This window comes from Corapipo altera, unplaced genomic scaffold (genome assembly GCF_003945725.1).
Source record: "Corapipo altera isolate COAL_440 unplaced genomic scaffold, ASM394572v1 67, whole genome shotgun sequence".
NCBI lineage: Eukaryota > Metazoa > Chordata > Aves > Passeriformes > Pipridae > Corapipo > Corapipo altera.
In genome coordinates this window covers 1,062,286-1,074,744 of record NW_020884906.1, presented here as the reverse complement: position 1 = coordinate 1,074,744, position 12,459 = coordinate 1,062,286, and the positions used below count along the sequence as shown (strand labels likewise).

Sequence of the window (12,459 nt, the reverse complement as noted above, 5' to 3'; positions counted from 1 at the left end):
TGTGGGGCGGAGGGGCCGGTGTCCGCGCGGGCCCGCCCTGCCCGTCGCCCCGCGGGGCCCGCACCCACCTGAGCCATCCCCGGTGGCGCCGCCGCTCCTGCGCCGGGGCTGCGAGCGAGGCCGAGCGCGGCCGCCTCACGACCACCGTGCCCCTCTCGGCGCCGCCGCCGCCGCCATCTTTAAACGCCTGCTCTGGGCCCCTCCGCTCCCCGCGGGCGGGGCCCCGCGCGCACCCAGCCAATCGCGTCCGCCGCTCCCGCTGGCACGGCTTTGAACTCTCGACAGCCATTGGTGCGCTCACGTGCCTGTCAACTCGCTCCACCAATGGGGGCGCGGGAGGCGCCCGCCCCCACGCGCGGGCCATGGCGGGGCGGGCGGGCCCTTTGTGTGGGCCGGGGGCGCTGAGGGGCCGCGCGGGGCTGTTCCACCGCACGAACCGCCAGAGAAGACACCGCTTCCTACAAACACCGCTTTTGTATCTTTAAGCAGCACAACTGCAGCGTTGCTGCTTCAAGACGGGTTTACCTAAAAAGGGTAAATCAAAGTAGGGTCGTTTTCCGTGCCATAGGTACCAAGCAGTTCGCAGAACAAGCCACCGATCTGTTTGCAGTGTTTAGACAGAATTCCTAGATAATTACAGAAAGTCTTACAGAATTTATGTAAAATCACTTCTAAAGTGCTAATGAACAGCTGCTAATTTGCTCTGTTACTTTATAATTTGTTTCCCCCAAAAAACATAAAGAGCTATAGAGAGCATTTATTCATACACCTAATTATAGGGTTGCCTCTTTTTCCCTTCACTGTTATACTGATTTGAAATCAACGTGAGATAGAAAACATCGCCATAACACAGACTGGTTTCATCACCAACAGTATAATAACATTTAACTGTGAAAAATGGTTTTGTTTGCTTCCATATGTATTTTCAGGACACGAGAATATTTTTCTAATATTTCACTGATCTCATGTCTTTGAGGTCCCCAAATCCTGCTATGAAAGATAACAGTAATATTTTAAGAAAAATTTTAAATTGTACTTTGAAGACCCCAGCTAGGCCTTTCGTCTTTTTGTCTGACTGGACCAACACATCTAATGAGGGGGTGATAATTCAGATGTAATGTCATGGTACTGTATCAACACATAATGAACAAGTACTGAAATTGCTTGAAATCTTTGCAAGCTGCCCTGAAAACCTGAAAGCAGTTTCGACCAACAGCATTTTCTAATTTTAATTCCTTATAACAGGCTTCTGCACTCAAACCATCATTTTAGTGACTTTTAAATTACGTCTGCTTTTATTAATGTTAAACCACTTCAGAACGTGTATTAATAAACACCCACGGTTTGCAAAACAGCCACTTACATCACACTTCAACTTGTCAAAGCTGGGGGAAAAAACCCCTCATGATTAAGCACAGAGTTGAAGTTGATGCTGGCATTTGCTGTGTCAGGTCACCTCCCATCACTAACATTGTGACAGAAGATTGTCCCTCTCACAGGGTCTGTGAAAATGCAAGTACTGTGACTCATGTGCATCCCATTTATGTGACTGTATAACTGAACTACTGCACTAGGAAGATCACACAGTTAGAAAACAGGTTAAATTCTTCATATGCACATAAACAGCCATGTTTCAGTTAGAACCAGAAGAGACACACACAGATTTTTGCACAGAGTTGGGAGAATTAAAATGCCTGCAGTGCTTTGAAAGTGAAAATATAACCAGAGTCAGTTTTTCCACTGTGCATCTGTTCTCAGAGAATCATAATACTGTGGCCTAAAGCAACTATGCAACAAGTGATTCTTTAAGACACAGACACTACAGGGAAATATACTTCTAATTTATTATGAACAAAAGAATAACAATCCATTAGCAAAACAATGTTTTCATCCAAACAATGCTCAAATCATGGGTAATTTTTTACCCCCAAGGCCTATGTGACCTCTGGAGAATTATATCTGATCTGCTATGTCTAATAAGGGGCAAATTCACCTGAAAATTTTCATCACCTGGACTTTTCAAACATGAATATGAAACTTCCAATTTTGAATTAGAAGTGTCTTCCACTTTTGAACCAGAAGTGCACAGGTCCACCTGCACAGTGCAATCAGAATGTACCATGATATCATGAAGTAAAATTATCAGCAGCAAAAAGAAGTTCCTAATGACAAAGAGATTTTCACACACAAGATATCAAAAGGCTGGACAGAAACTACTGCTGCCAACACAAAATACAGAAGTCAAGGCTATAAAGCAAAAACTATGAGCTTCCCAATAAAGTTACCAGGCTGCATTCATTGGAATGAAAATTAGGTGGAGCCAGTGGCTTTTTCATATTTTTACTTCCAGTGTCAGTAACTGCAGCACATACTGTGCCATTCCCACAGTGAAAGAGAAGTCTTGCTCAGCCTGCATTACTTTTATTTCAGTAAAATAAGCTGCATTGCAGCTTTTTATGGTTTTTTTTGGCACTGGCAAACTGGTAGCTGCATGGATTACATGTCTTAGTGTTCCACTTTTTGCTGAAATCTGCTCTCCTCACCTAACCTCTGTCAGCCCTCACCTCACAGCCATGGGAAGTCATCAAAAGGACCCTGTGAGCAATCTCAGATCAGTTCTCTGATATCAAAAGAGGTGGCTGATTGCTACGAAAAATAATCAAAGTAGACACATCCTTTGGCTCAACAGTACCACAGAATTACTAATCTTGCTCTTGCCATCCACACAGATTCATCTTAAACTAAACTGTGTTGTCTACAGAAGCATATCTAACTTCTGATTTTCCTGTTGGAAAAACGTCAGCCAACTGGTTCTCCAAAGTTTCACACTGCTGGTAGCATTTTGCCCAGTAAGGGCAGACACTCTTCTAAAGACACTACTGCTTAAAGTGGGGTATGCTGACTTAAGAGGTCAAATGAAAAGTAACAGCTTTACATGCAAGTCTGGCCATTTTTTTAAAAAAGATGCCCTTTTTTAAGTAACCAAGTGACCTTCACATTAGAAACTGGACTGCACAAACCACTCAGAAATAAAATTCGATGCAATTGCCACCTGGACCTGGGCTGGTGCTATCCTGCAGCCATCAAGGCTCCCCTTGCTTGTTCTTCATACAGAGAACAAACTTGGTCCTAGGGCTGAAAATCCTGCATTCCTAAATACACTCTATTTATCTATGGGGAATATCAAAGAAAAAATTAAATAACATCCATGTGGGACAGAACACCGGTCTTCATACTTTGCTTTCCATAGGCCTTGTCATCCAAATAGTTCAGAGCACTTTTCTGAAATAGGCAATATATATCTGTCATTTGTAAAGATAAACTTAACACAAAACCCTCTGAGCCAGCCTTGTGCTGCTTTCATACTGTGCATCTCTACCAGTTAAACTAACCCTGTAAGTCAGTTACTTTACAAGAGCTGTAGTAGTGTTCCACTGACAGCTACCTCAGACATTCTGGCTTCTCAACCTCTGTTGTGTGGCAGTTTTGCTTCTGAGTCATTACACACATCAGGATGCTTCTAATTCAGACCTGTGGTAACAAAGCACACTTTGTTGTACACACTTTGGGTGAACGACAGCTAAGAAACTGTTGCTCCAATTCCTCAGCCTGGCCTAGTCTCTGTCCTGCTGGCAGCACAGACATGAATCAGGAGCACAGTCTTTGCCTGTCAAAAGTCCAGCTGTAGTTGCACATATATGAGCAAAACCATAAATGTCAGTACCTTTGTTTTCCCCAACAGAGGCCAAGTAAGTTTTGGTTCTGAAAGCACAGTCATGCTGGTAGGGTTGTTTTTATGTAACTGCCATTCTGGGATTGCTTTGCCAGTCTAAACTCATGCATATTATACCAAGACAGAACTCAGACTTGACTGGCACAATATATTGCTGAAGAAAACAGAAAAATTTGCAGCTGCCGTGTTGTGAGGATACTGATACAACACATCTATCACAAGGTCCAGCAGAGCAACACCAGCAGATCCGTGCAGCAAAACAGTTGGTACATTGTCTCCCTGCAAGGCACATTTCAGACAATTTTGCTTCAGGTTAAACCTGTTACCTGTGGGACAACACTTTGTGCATTCCTCAAGCACACCTACCAGATCTGTTCCTTCTGAAAGCAGCCTGGCCCCTGTGACCTGAGGCTGCCTTGAAAGGTGAACTAAAGCACAGGCCAGAGGGACTGTCAGAGACACCAGGTAAGGGCACTGCCAGTCCAACCGAGGTGCTAATGCAGACCCATTTCTGACTGAAAGGACAGTTAATTCCTCTCTAAATCCCAGTCATTCCAGTGACAAACAGGAGGTGGAGAATGCAGCTGACTAAGACCAGGCTCTGTGGTTATTCAGAGCAGAGCTAGTACAGGGAGAGAAAAAAACTGGCTTTCTCATTCACCTTTTTCTTGAGAGAGTACATTCCTTTAACAGAGGCAAAACCTCAACCACTGAATACTAATTATAATCCTGTACCACAAGAAGAGACACTACTGGCTCCACATATCCTCCAGTTTATTATTTAATATATCTCAATTCCTGTCTGAAAAGTGATGTGGTGTTCTAGTTTACTTTGGCCACAAACCTATTACATGTGGTTTTCTCCAGCGACCAGAAGAGATCACTGTGTTTGCACAGTCTGGTGAGTCACAGCCCCAGGCTGGCTCTGTGCCTGCAAGGACTGGGGTGGCAGGTGAGATATCCATGGAAAACACTTCCTGGAAAACACTTCCTCCAGCACCCGAGGGAAGCACGTCAGGCACCGAGTGCATCAGCTGGCACTGCCATTCTCAGAGGCCTCCAAAAGAACAAGCTCATAAAACAGAACATCACTGTGTGTTCTCTGCTAAATTATATGTGGCTTCTCCTCCCCTTCCTTTCTCCAGCTTCTGATGTGGTTTTAGCTTTCATTTGTTTTTCTCCATTTATCTTTCTAGTACAAACACACAAAAATTTAATGTGAATCAGCAGAGAAATTGCTTTTTTTACCATTCACGTTGCATATGACTTAAATGGATTGTAATTTTGGGCTATCCCACTTATATAAAAGTTTACATTCATTATTACCTTTCTCCCTCATCTGTGATCATAAGTTCATCCTTACGTCTTCTATTTGAAAAGATATGGTAAATTTGAGTGTGTTAACATGATACTGTTTTACTCATTCAGTTTCTAAGTTCTTGAAATAGGATGTTACAGATAAATTATTTATATATATATTTTATATTCAATATTTCTTCACTCTGTTCACCTTAACCTACATTTCCCAGTATGAGTCATGCTGATGGATTTTGTAATTCTCACAGCTTATGCCTTTCCAGCTGATTACCACACAGATTCTATTTTCACCAAGCCAAGACTATTTCCTAGATCCTCAGAAGTTATCAATAAGACTTCTCTGCAAAAAATGAATCAGATGAAGAACATCAGCAACATTCAATTACATGAATCTGATATAAAACTAATTCCTAGAAGTTAATATTCCATATAAATAGGGATGCTTGCTAAGCCATAAATGTGCATTAAGTTCTACAGGCCAAATCTGAAATGTAAGATGCTTTAATTATTGCCTTATTTTGCTTAGTATTTCATAGATTCATTTTGAAATTACTTATTTCCTTATGATATTATGAAACCAGTGTTCCAAGCCTTATCAATATTTTTGGTTTTGTTTGAGGCCCAACTCGTTCTCTGGTCTGTTCAGTGTATTTTATCAAGCCACTCCCAGGGAGTTGGGACAATTCCACCTCCAGTGTCCAGGATGGCAGGACATGAAGGTCCTGTCAGCTCAGTGTAACAAGAGTCTCAGGTCTGCCCAGGATCCAAACTTTTCCCACAGTGAACCTGGATTCCTGTCCCTCAGTAGCATTTTGTGAGGCTCCACTTTTCCCTATGGGATCACTAGTTTTGCTCTTTCCTTCATTTCAAATATTTTCCAGTTTCTTACCTGGATAAGACAACCACACAACAGCTTAGAACTAAAAACCCAGCGCACACAGCACAATATAGAAACCCCAGAAAAATACAGCACTTAAAGAGGAATTAAGTACCAGAAACAGACTTAACTTACAGCTCTTTCATTGCTAATACCTCCTGAAAGATTTTACTTCATCTTGACACACCAACTGACAGGCAAACCAACAGAAACAGATGTGCAAGTGATCTATTAATGTCGACAGAGACTGGTCTCCAGACTGACTTTATTCTGGTTCTAGTTTTGAACAAACATATAAACAACAATTATGACACAACTTGAGGCAAAAAAACACAATTGAGTTTTTACAGATATTTTAAAATGTCTTCTACTACCATTCCAATAGAAACAAAAATCTCTTGCAAATTTATGACTTTGAAGAGATGATATGTATAAGCAAACTTACTAAAATGCAATGAAATTTTTCCTATATACACTTTTTCCTTTATATCCCTTAAAACTGATATTTAAAATTCCCTTTTGTTATTAAAAATACTTTTACAAAAATAAAACACTTTCTTTGTTAACTTTAGCTACAGTTGATTTTTTCCAGTGGATTCATTGCAACTATGATTTGCACAGAGTAGATGATGCACTTCACAAACACCTGACCATTTCTATGGACAAGCACCACTTGCTGATCCCTGCACTGTACTCCTGATCCTGCTTCCACTGAAGCCAATAACAACTCTCACATGCTCACCTCATTAACTATTCTGACATGATAAAAAATAACATCAGAGGTTTGTGCTCTTTATGGTTTAATTGTCAGAAAAAGCAAATCCCAGATTTAGAATTTTGATTCAAGCAAAGCAGAATTTGTGATTACAATGTTTTTACATCTGAGCTCTGATTTGTCTTTTTTTAGCTGTAAGTAAAAGATGAGAATAAATTTTCATTATTACAGGACTGCTATAAAAACTAAGGTTTATAAATACTTTTAGCATGAAATTACATGCAAGCATTGTGCTTGCCTTTAAGATAATGTCTTCAAAGAGAATTTCTTGTTCAGATATCCGCTGGTGATTTTGTTCTTAAGCCATAAAAGAGTTTGCTATGGAAACTCTCAGAGCAAGCCACTGAGGCAGAGCTTTGTTTTAAAATGTGCATTTGTCAAACTCAGACTTAAGACAGCTACAGCTACTTCCTTGCATCTAAAAATAGCATTTTTATCCATACAAATATGTGGTTTAAACAGTGATCAGAAAATAGGAAAGGGCTAATCCTTTCCTGCAGCTCAGAAGGACAGTGTGGGAGGCTCTGAGCTGGAAACCAGGTACAACCCATCCCAAACCCACTGATCATCCTGCAATCAAGGTGCTCAAAGAGCCACTTCTACAGCACTGCAGCAACAGCCTGGGACTAGTTCTACAAGCAGTCCTGGTATCTAGAAGCTACTTAAATATGCAAATAGAAAGGAAAGAATTGACTAAATGCTGCTTTAGCATCTCCTGGCAGTTAAAAACCTGGGATTCACAGTGCTTCACCTCAATGGCAAATCTCACTTGCTGCTGGCTCCACACACTCAGGGAGAATGGAACACACAGCAGCACAACTGCACACCTTGGAGAGAGGATCAGAAATCTTGCTACTTTGAAATAATTAGTTAAAATCAGAGGCATGTGGAAAGAATACAGTCAGCATATCTAGAGGGGAAAAAAATAGCAGTGACCCACCACTAGCTTAATACTCAGTATTCAAAATAAGTCAGAACACCAGTAGCAGCAAAATAACTTAGGGTTTTCAAATATCCTGATATTAGTTAGAATCTTCCATTACCTACCCTGGCACTGAATAATTGAAAAAAGCATGCATTTAAATAGCTTTTTAATTCACAGGTGTTAGAACATAGGAAGTACATCTTAATACCCAACTTTTTCAGCAATATAAGAGTGCAATAATGTCACCTTACAACAAACAGCTATTTTTACTAAAAATCTATGATCAGTCACTCCAGGTTTTAACATATTATACCAATATTGAAGCCAAAATTGCATATGTACAAAACAGCTGATATATGTAAACCTCATATTCAGCTTCTATTTGCTTCCTTACCTGCCTGCTGGGGAAGAAAATATCAAAATCAATATTGCTAGTTAGACTATCAGGAAACAAGATGTCACAACACCAATAGTTTTATTCCTGTCAAAGGTAGGCAAGTCTGCTCCCGTGATTCTTTCAGTAAAAGTGAACAGAGACTGAGCAAAACTTCCTACCTACCCTTAGACCAAGTTTTAGAAATAAGATATATTGCTGTACTATCTAGAGGAAAACAAATGTAAAGAATCCCCCTGCTCTGCCCTCCCCAGGCAGAACAGTGCACCATGGCACTGCTGAGAGGCTGACATGGGACTAAAGCACTTAATGCTCCCAGGAGAACATACATTCATTTAATGCACACTGGCATCAGCTGGACAATCTTAACAGCATATGTTGAAGGAAAAGCAAAGTTTGGTAAAACCTTCATATATTAACAATAAAAGCAGCAAATGTTTCCCCCCCCCTCAGAACTGAAAACATGTTTAAGTCTATTTAAAGCATCTTTAAAATACCCCACACAAAAAGCAATGACTTTGTCCTGGGCAAAGATGGCCTCGTCCTGAAGGCAGGGTGATATTAAAAAATATTTCTGATTGTAAGTTGCTACTTAATGTAAACCCAGTGTTTTCATCTGGTTCTATCCAAAGACTTTGAGAGCCTGATCCGGGTGTGCTACCGGTTTATTTAAACTTTTGCTGGCCTTGCTATTTTTAGCTTGTGGAGGCTGGCACAAAACATTTACTAGAGCTTAATGGCTTGTTCTGTCCCTGCTGTTATTACAAACCATTCAGGTGGGTGGTTGTCAGCAGTGCAGCTGGAATTCGTAGGTGCTCGTTTGCCACTGGTCGAGGTCGGCGTCGATCATGTTGCGCTCGGTGAACGTCACGCGGCCCTGGGCGTCGATGAGCACCACGGTGTTTGTCCTGCAACACAGGGACAGGCTCAGCCTGGGGCCCACTACACCCACTGCCAGGCTGCCAGCCCTCACTCCCCAGTGTTTTAACTCTTTTTTTTTTTTTTCCCCCTGCCCACATCATCCCCACGTTAGCAGGGCAGGAATGGCCCTGGCAGGTTCAAATGGGCGTTTTCAGTCCGTTTGTCTGTCACTGCACTGCTCTGAGTCCCTGCTGCTCTGGCAGCAGCTCACACACAGAGCTGCTCATTGCAGAGTGTGATGGAAAGTCACACTTAGTGCAAAGTGTTCCACTCAGAAAGAAGCAGCATAAAACTAAGTTGTTCTTCACAGCCTACACGTACCCTGAAGGGTTATTTATCCTATCAACAGAACTCTCTTCATTCATCTCTTTCAAAGCAATTGTCCACTGAGATTTAGACACAGTTAATTATTATCACAGGACACTGATATATGAACACAGAAAAAGTTCTTTCTCTCTAGGAACCTTCCAAAGGGGGAATCTGTTTTCATGAAAAGCAGATTTGGGTCATGCATCGCTGCCACTCTGCCTTGTGGAAGCTGTCATTGCTCCATGGACACTGTGCCACAGAGGGATCACTGACAGCAGGAATTTTCCACCATCCTGATGTGGCCTTCCCCAAGTCACTTCACAGTTGTTCACTCACATAAAAAGTGCTTAATTTCCTTAGGAGAATCTCGTGAGGCCCAGTTAACATCTGTATCCACTAAACTCTGTTGCTAAGGGAAAGATAAGTGTGAGCACACAATTACAGCAGTAGGGAAGACTTGACATATAGTGCTAATTCACCAGTGAAAGGTCAGTACTTCTGCCAAGTTATTCCTGTTTCTTTTGAAATAGCTGGACTCCAATCTGTGAAGCAAGAGGAGGAAGATGTTTCTTTATCAAGTTAAGTTTTCATTAGCCTATATTTAAAATGTTCTTCTAATATATTTTATAGAAACCACTTCAAAAACTGAGTATCTCTTTCTTAGAATCCCAACTTAAAATGCTTCCAGCACTGAGCACTGTCAGCTTATCAACTCACATCTCTGCAGTGGAAATACCATGCCTGACTATGCCAGAGACCAATCTGGCAAACTTTTAGAGTAGGAATTCCCAGCAACAGGGTTCACCTGTAATTTTGTCTCACACGGATTAAATGCAAGGTGCATTGCATTACTCTGTTGTTCTTGGTAGAACAGTCTGAGCAGAAAGTGAGAATATCTCAGTAAAAGCAGCAGTTAGGGGAGAAGCATTAGTTAGGGGAGAAGTAGAAATACATGTTCTTTTGAACAAGAGCAAAGGTATTTAATGCACGACTGTGGCAGATCCATTTGACAATGCCGTGCCTGAAGAACTCTGATTTAGCTCTGCAGATGACACGATTCCTGCTCGTGGAGCAGAAACGTTCTGCAGTATCTTTGATAAGATCAAAGTGCTCAGATCTGCTGCTGCACTGGGAATTCTTTTACCTTGTTCCATAGCCTGGGCAGCGGACACACACAGCTGCGTACTTGCTGAGGACAGGACGGATATATTCCTTCCCTTGGTCCTCAATTGCAGGGTCTGGTAACTGACTGAAAAAAGGAGTAAAGGAGTTAAAGAGATTTAAAAATTCTCCTGTATTAAGACATTCATCCCTCTTAAACTGGAAGGAGTTGCAGGACATCCCTGATATCACAGTCAAAGGCAGGGCTGAAGCAGAAGAGAGGGAGTAAAGGACAAAACCAGCTGTGGCTGCTCCATCCCTGGAAGTGTCCAAAGCCAGGCTGGACAGGGCTTGGAGCAACCTGGGCTAGTGGAAGGTGTCCCTGCCCATGGCAGGGGGTTGGAATGAGATGATCTTGAAGGTCCCTTCCAACCCAACCTGTTCTATGATTCTGTGTAAATAAGGGCTTTCTCTGTGTGCAGGAACAAACTGAACCTTACCCGAGCCTCCAAAAAGCTTACAGCAAGCAACTTACAGTCCTGCACTCATTGCCCTTACTAAGGGAAATGCAATCTTTAAAAGAGAAGGGCACAGAAAAACCAGTGTACAGTTGAGGAGTACTAAGACTGCAGTAGTAACGTTTACTGTGTCTCTTCCTTAAAAATCAATACTGTTGAAAGTCAGTCTCTGTGGAGAGAAAGAACACTACTTTTGCCCTTCATTACCCAGCTTTAGTCAATTAATATATGGCTAAAGCTTTTTCTCTGCCAAAACAGTTTCTATATGCAATTTTTAAAGGAGTCATGTTGCATTTTCAGTGAACACCAGCCATCATGTTCTTACGGCTCCTGATTATTCATCACTGTAAGAAGCTCCTTCACCAAGTCTTCTTTGGTAAGGTCTTGACTTCTCTTCACCACTTCTGTGAAAAGCTGCTTCCCATATTGAAGCTTCTTCCATGGTGTATCCAACAAAGAATTACTCAATCCATATATTCCTACACACACACACAAAACCAAATTCAATGGAAAGTGTTTTCTGGTGATTTCAGTTGTCATTACAGATTTCAAAAACGTTCATAAAATATAAGTGTTCCCCCTAACCTTTACCTGCAGGTATGCCATAAACACACATGCTGGGTAAGGGATTTAGGGTCAAATCCTTTGAAAATTCCATTCCTCAAAACAGGCTTCTGTCCTTCAGGCACAGTCACCAAAGGAGCATCCCACTAATTGCAGTACAGGTGGGTACACTGACACGGACAGAACTTTTAATGAACTATTGATTCTATATAGTAATTTATTAGTAAATACTTAAATGAATTCAAAGACATTTAATAATATTTTTTTAAAGAATGTGAAGGAAAAGTCAGTGAGGACAATGCTTAAATAGCTAAACAACTAGAACAATACAGAGCTACATAAGAAAAGGTAATATTCAGACCTTTCTGAAGAAAACCTACCAGCATTTAGGAAAACAGGTTCTGGTTCTCCTTTGTTTCCATAGTAGCAAATTACGTCTCCTTTGGTGGTACTGAAAAATATAAATAAGAATTTCTCCTTGAAAAGCCATCAGCTTCTGTGTTTGATTATGCTCCAATTTCATGCAATCTTTGAACACAGTAAGATGTTTCTCCCACTGTTACTCCTATGGTTCCAGGCATTAACTGAGGAGTTTTAGTACTCTCCTCCTCTCAAAACACTGGATTAGCTGCACCACTATCACAAAGTACCATTACCATTTTTAAACATAACTGCAGTGGAATTCAGTAAAACCCCAGAACCTCTGCATGGAAAGTAGCCAGGCTTAATGACAAAAATCTGTGGGGTTTTGGATAACTGGAGATTTTGTTACTTGGGAGAAGGGGGCACATTAAAACAACAGAACTGTCCATCACAGCAAGTCACCTTTCCCCCATCCCCTCTTTTGAAGCCCTCCTGCATCCTGAGGCCCTGACTCCTGCAGGCCATTGCAGCTGGCAGGGGTACACTGTGGCCCACTCAGAGCAATGCTGAGGGACAGCTGGGTCCTTCCAGGGACACATGGGCATGGCCAGGCTGCAGGGACAGCTGGGTCCTTCCAGGGACACATGGGCATGGCCAGGCTG

The 12,459-nt window shown here is 41.8% G+C and overlaps 2 protein-coding genes across 3 annotated transcripts in view; both read right to left on the bottom strand.

Moving 5' to 3' along the window:
• DGCR8 (DGCR8, microprocessor complex subunit) overlaps window positions 1-186 on the bottom strand; it is an 18,253-nt gene extending 18,067 nt beyond the window's left edge. Inside the window, exon 1 of the mRNA XM_027652031.1 lies at window positions 69-186. The gene's annotated coding sequence lies outside the window, so the exon portion shown is untranslated. The remainder of the gene's footprint in view (window positions 1-68) is intronic.
• Window positions 187-7,776: 7,590 nt separating this feature from the next.
• TANGO2 (transport and golgi organization 2 homolog) overlaps window positions 7,777-12,459 on the bottom strand; it is a 26,914-nt gene continuing 22,231 nt past the window's right edge. For both annotated transcript variants that reach the window (XM_027652046.1, XM_027652047.1), the window contains exons 6-9: window positions 11,815-11,885; window positions 11,196-11,349; window positions 10,396-10,500; window positions 7,777-8,929 (exon numbers count right to left, since the gene is read on the bottom strand). In XM_027652046.1, the coding sequence (XP_027507847.1) occupies window positions 8,809-8,929; window positions 10,396-10,500; window positions 11,196-11,349; window positions 11,815-11,885 (451 nt within the window). In that variant the 3' untranslated portion in view covers window positions 7,777-8,808. The remainder of the gene's footprint in view (window positions 8,930-10,395; window positions 10,501-11,195; window positions 11,350-11,814; window positions 11,886-12,459) is intronic.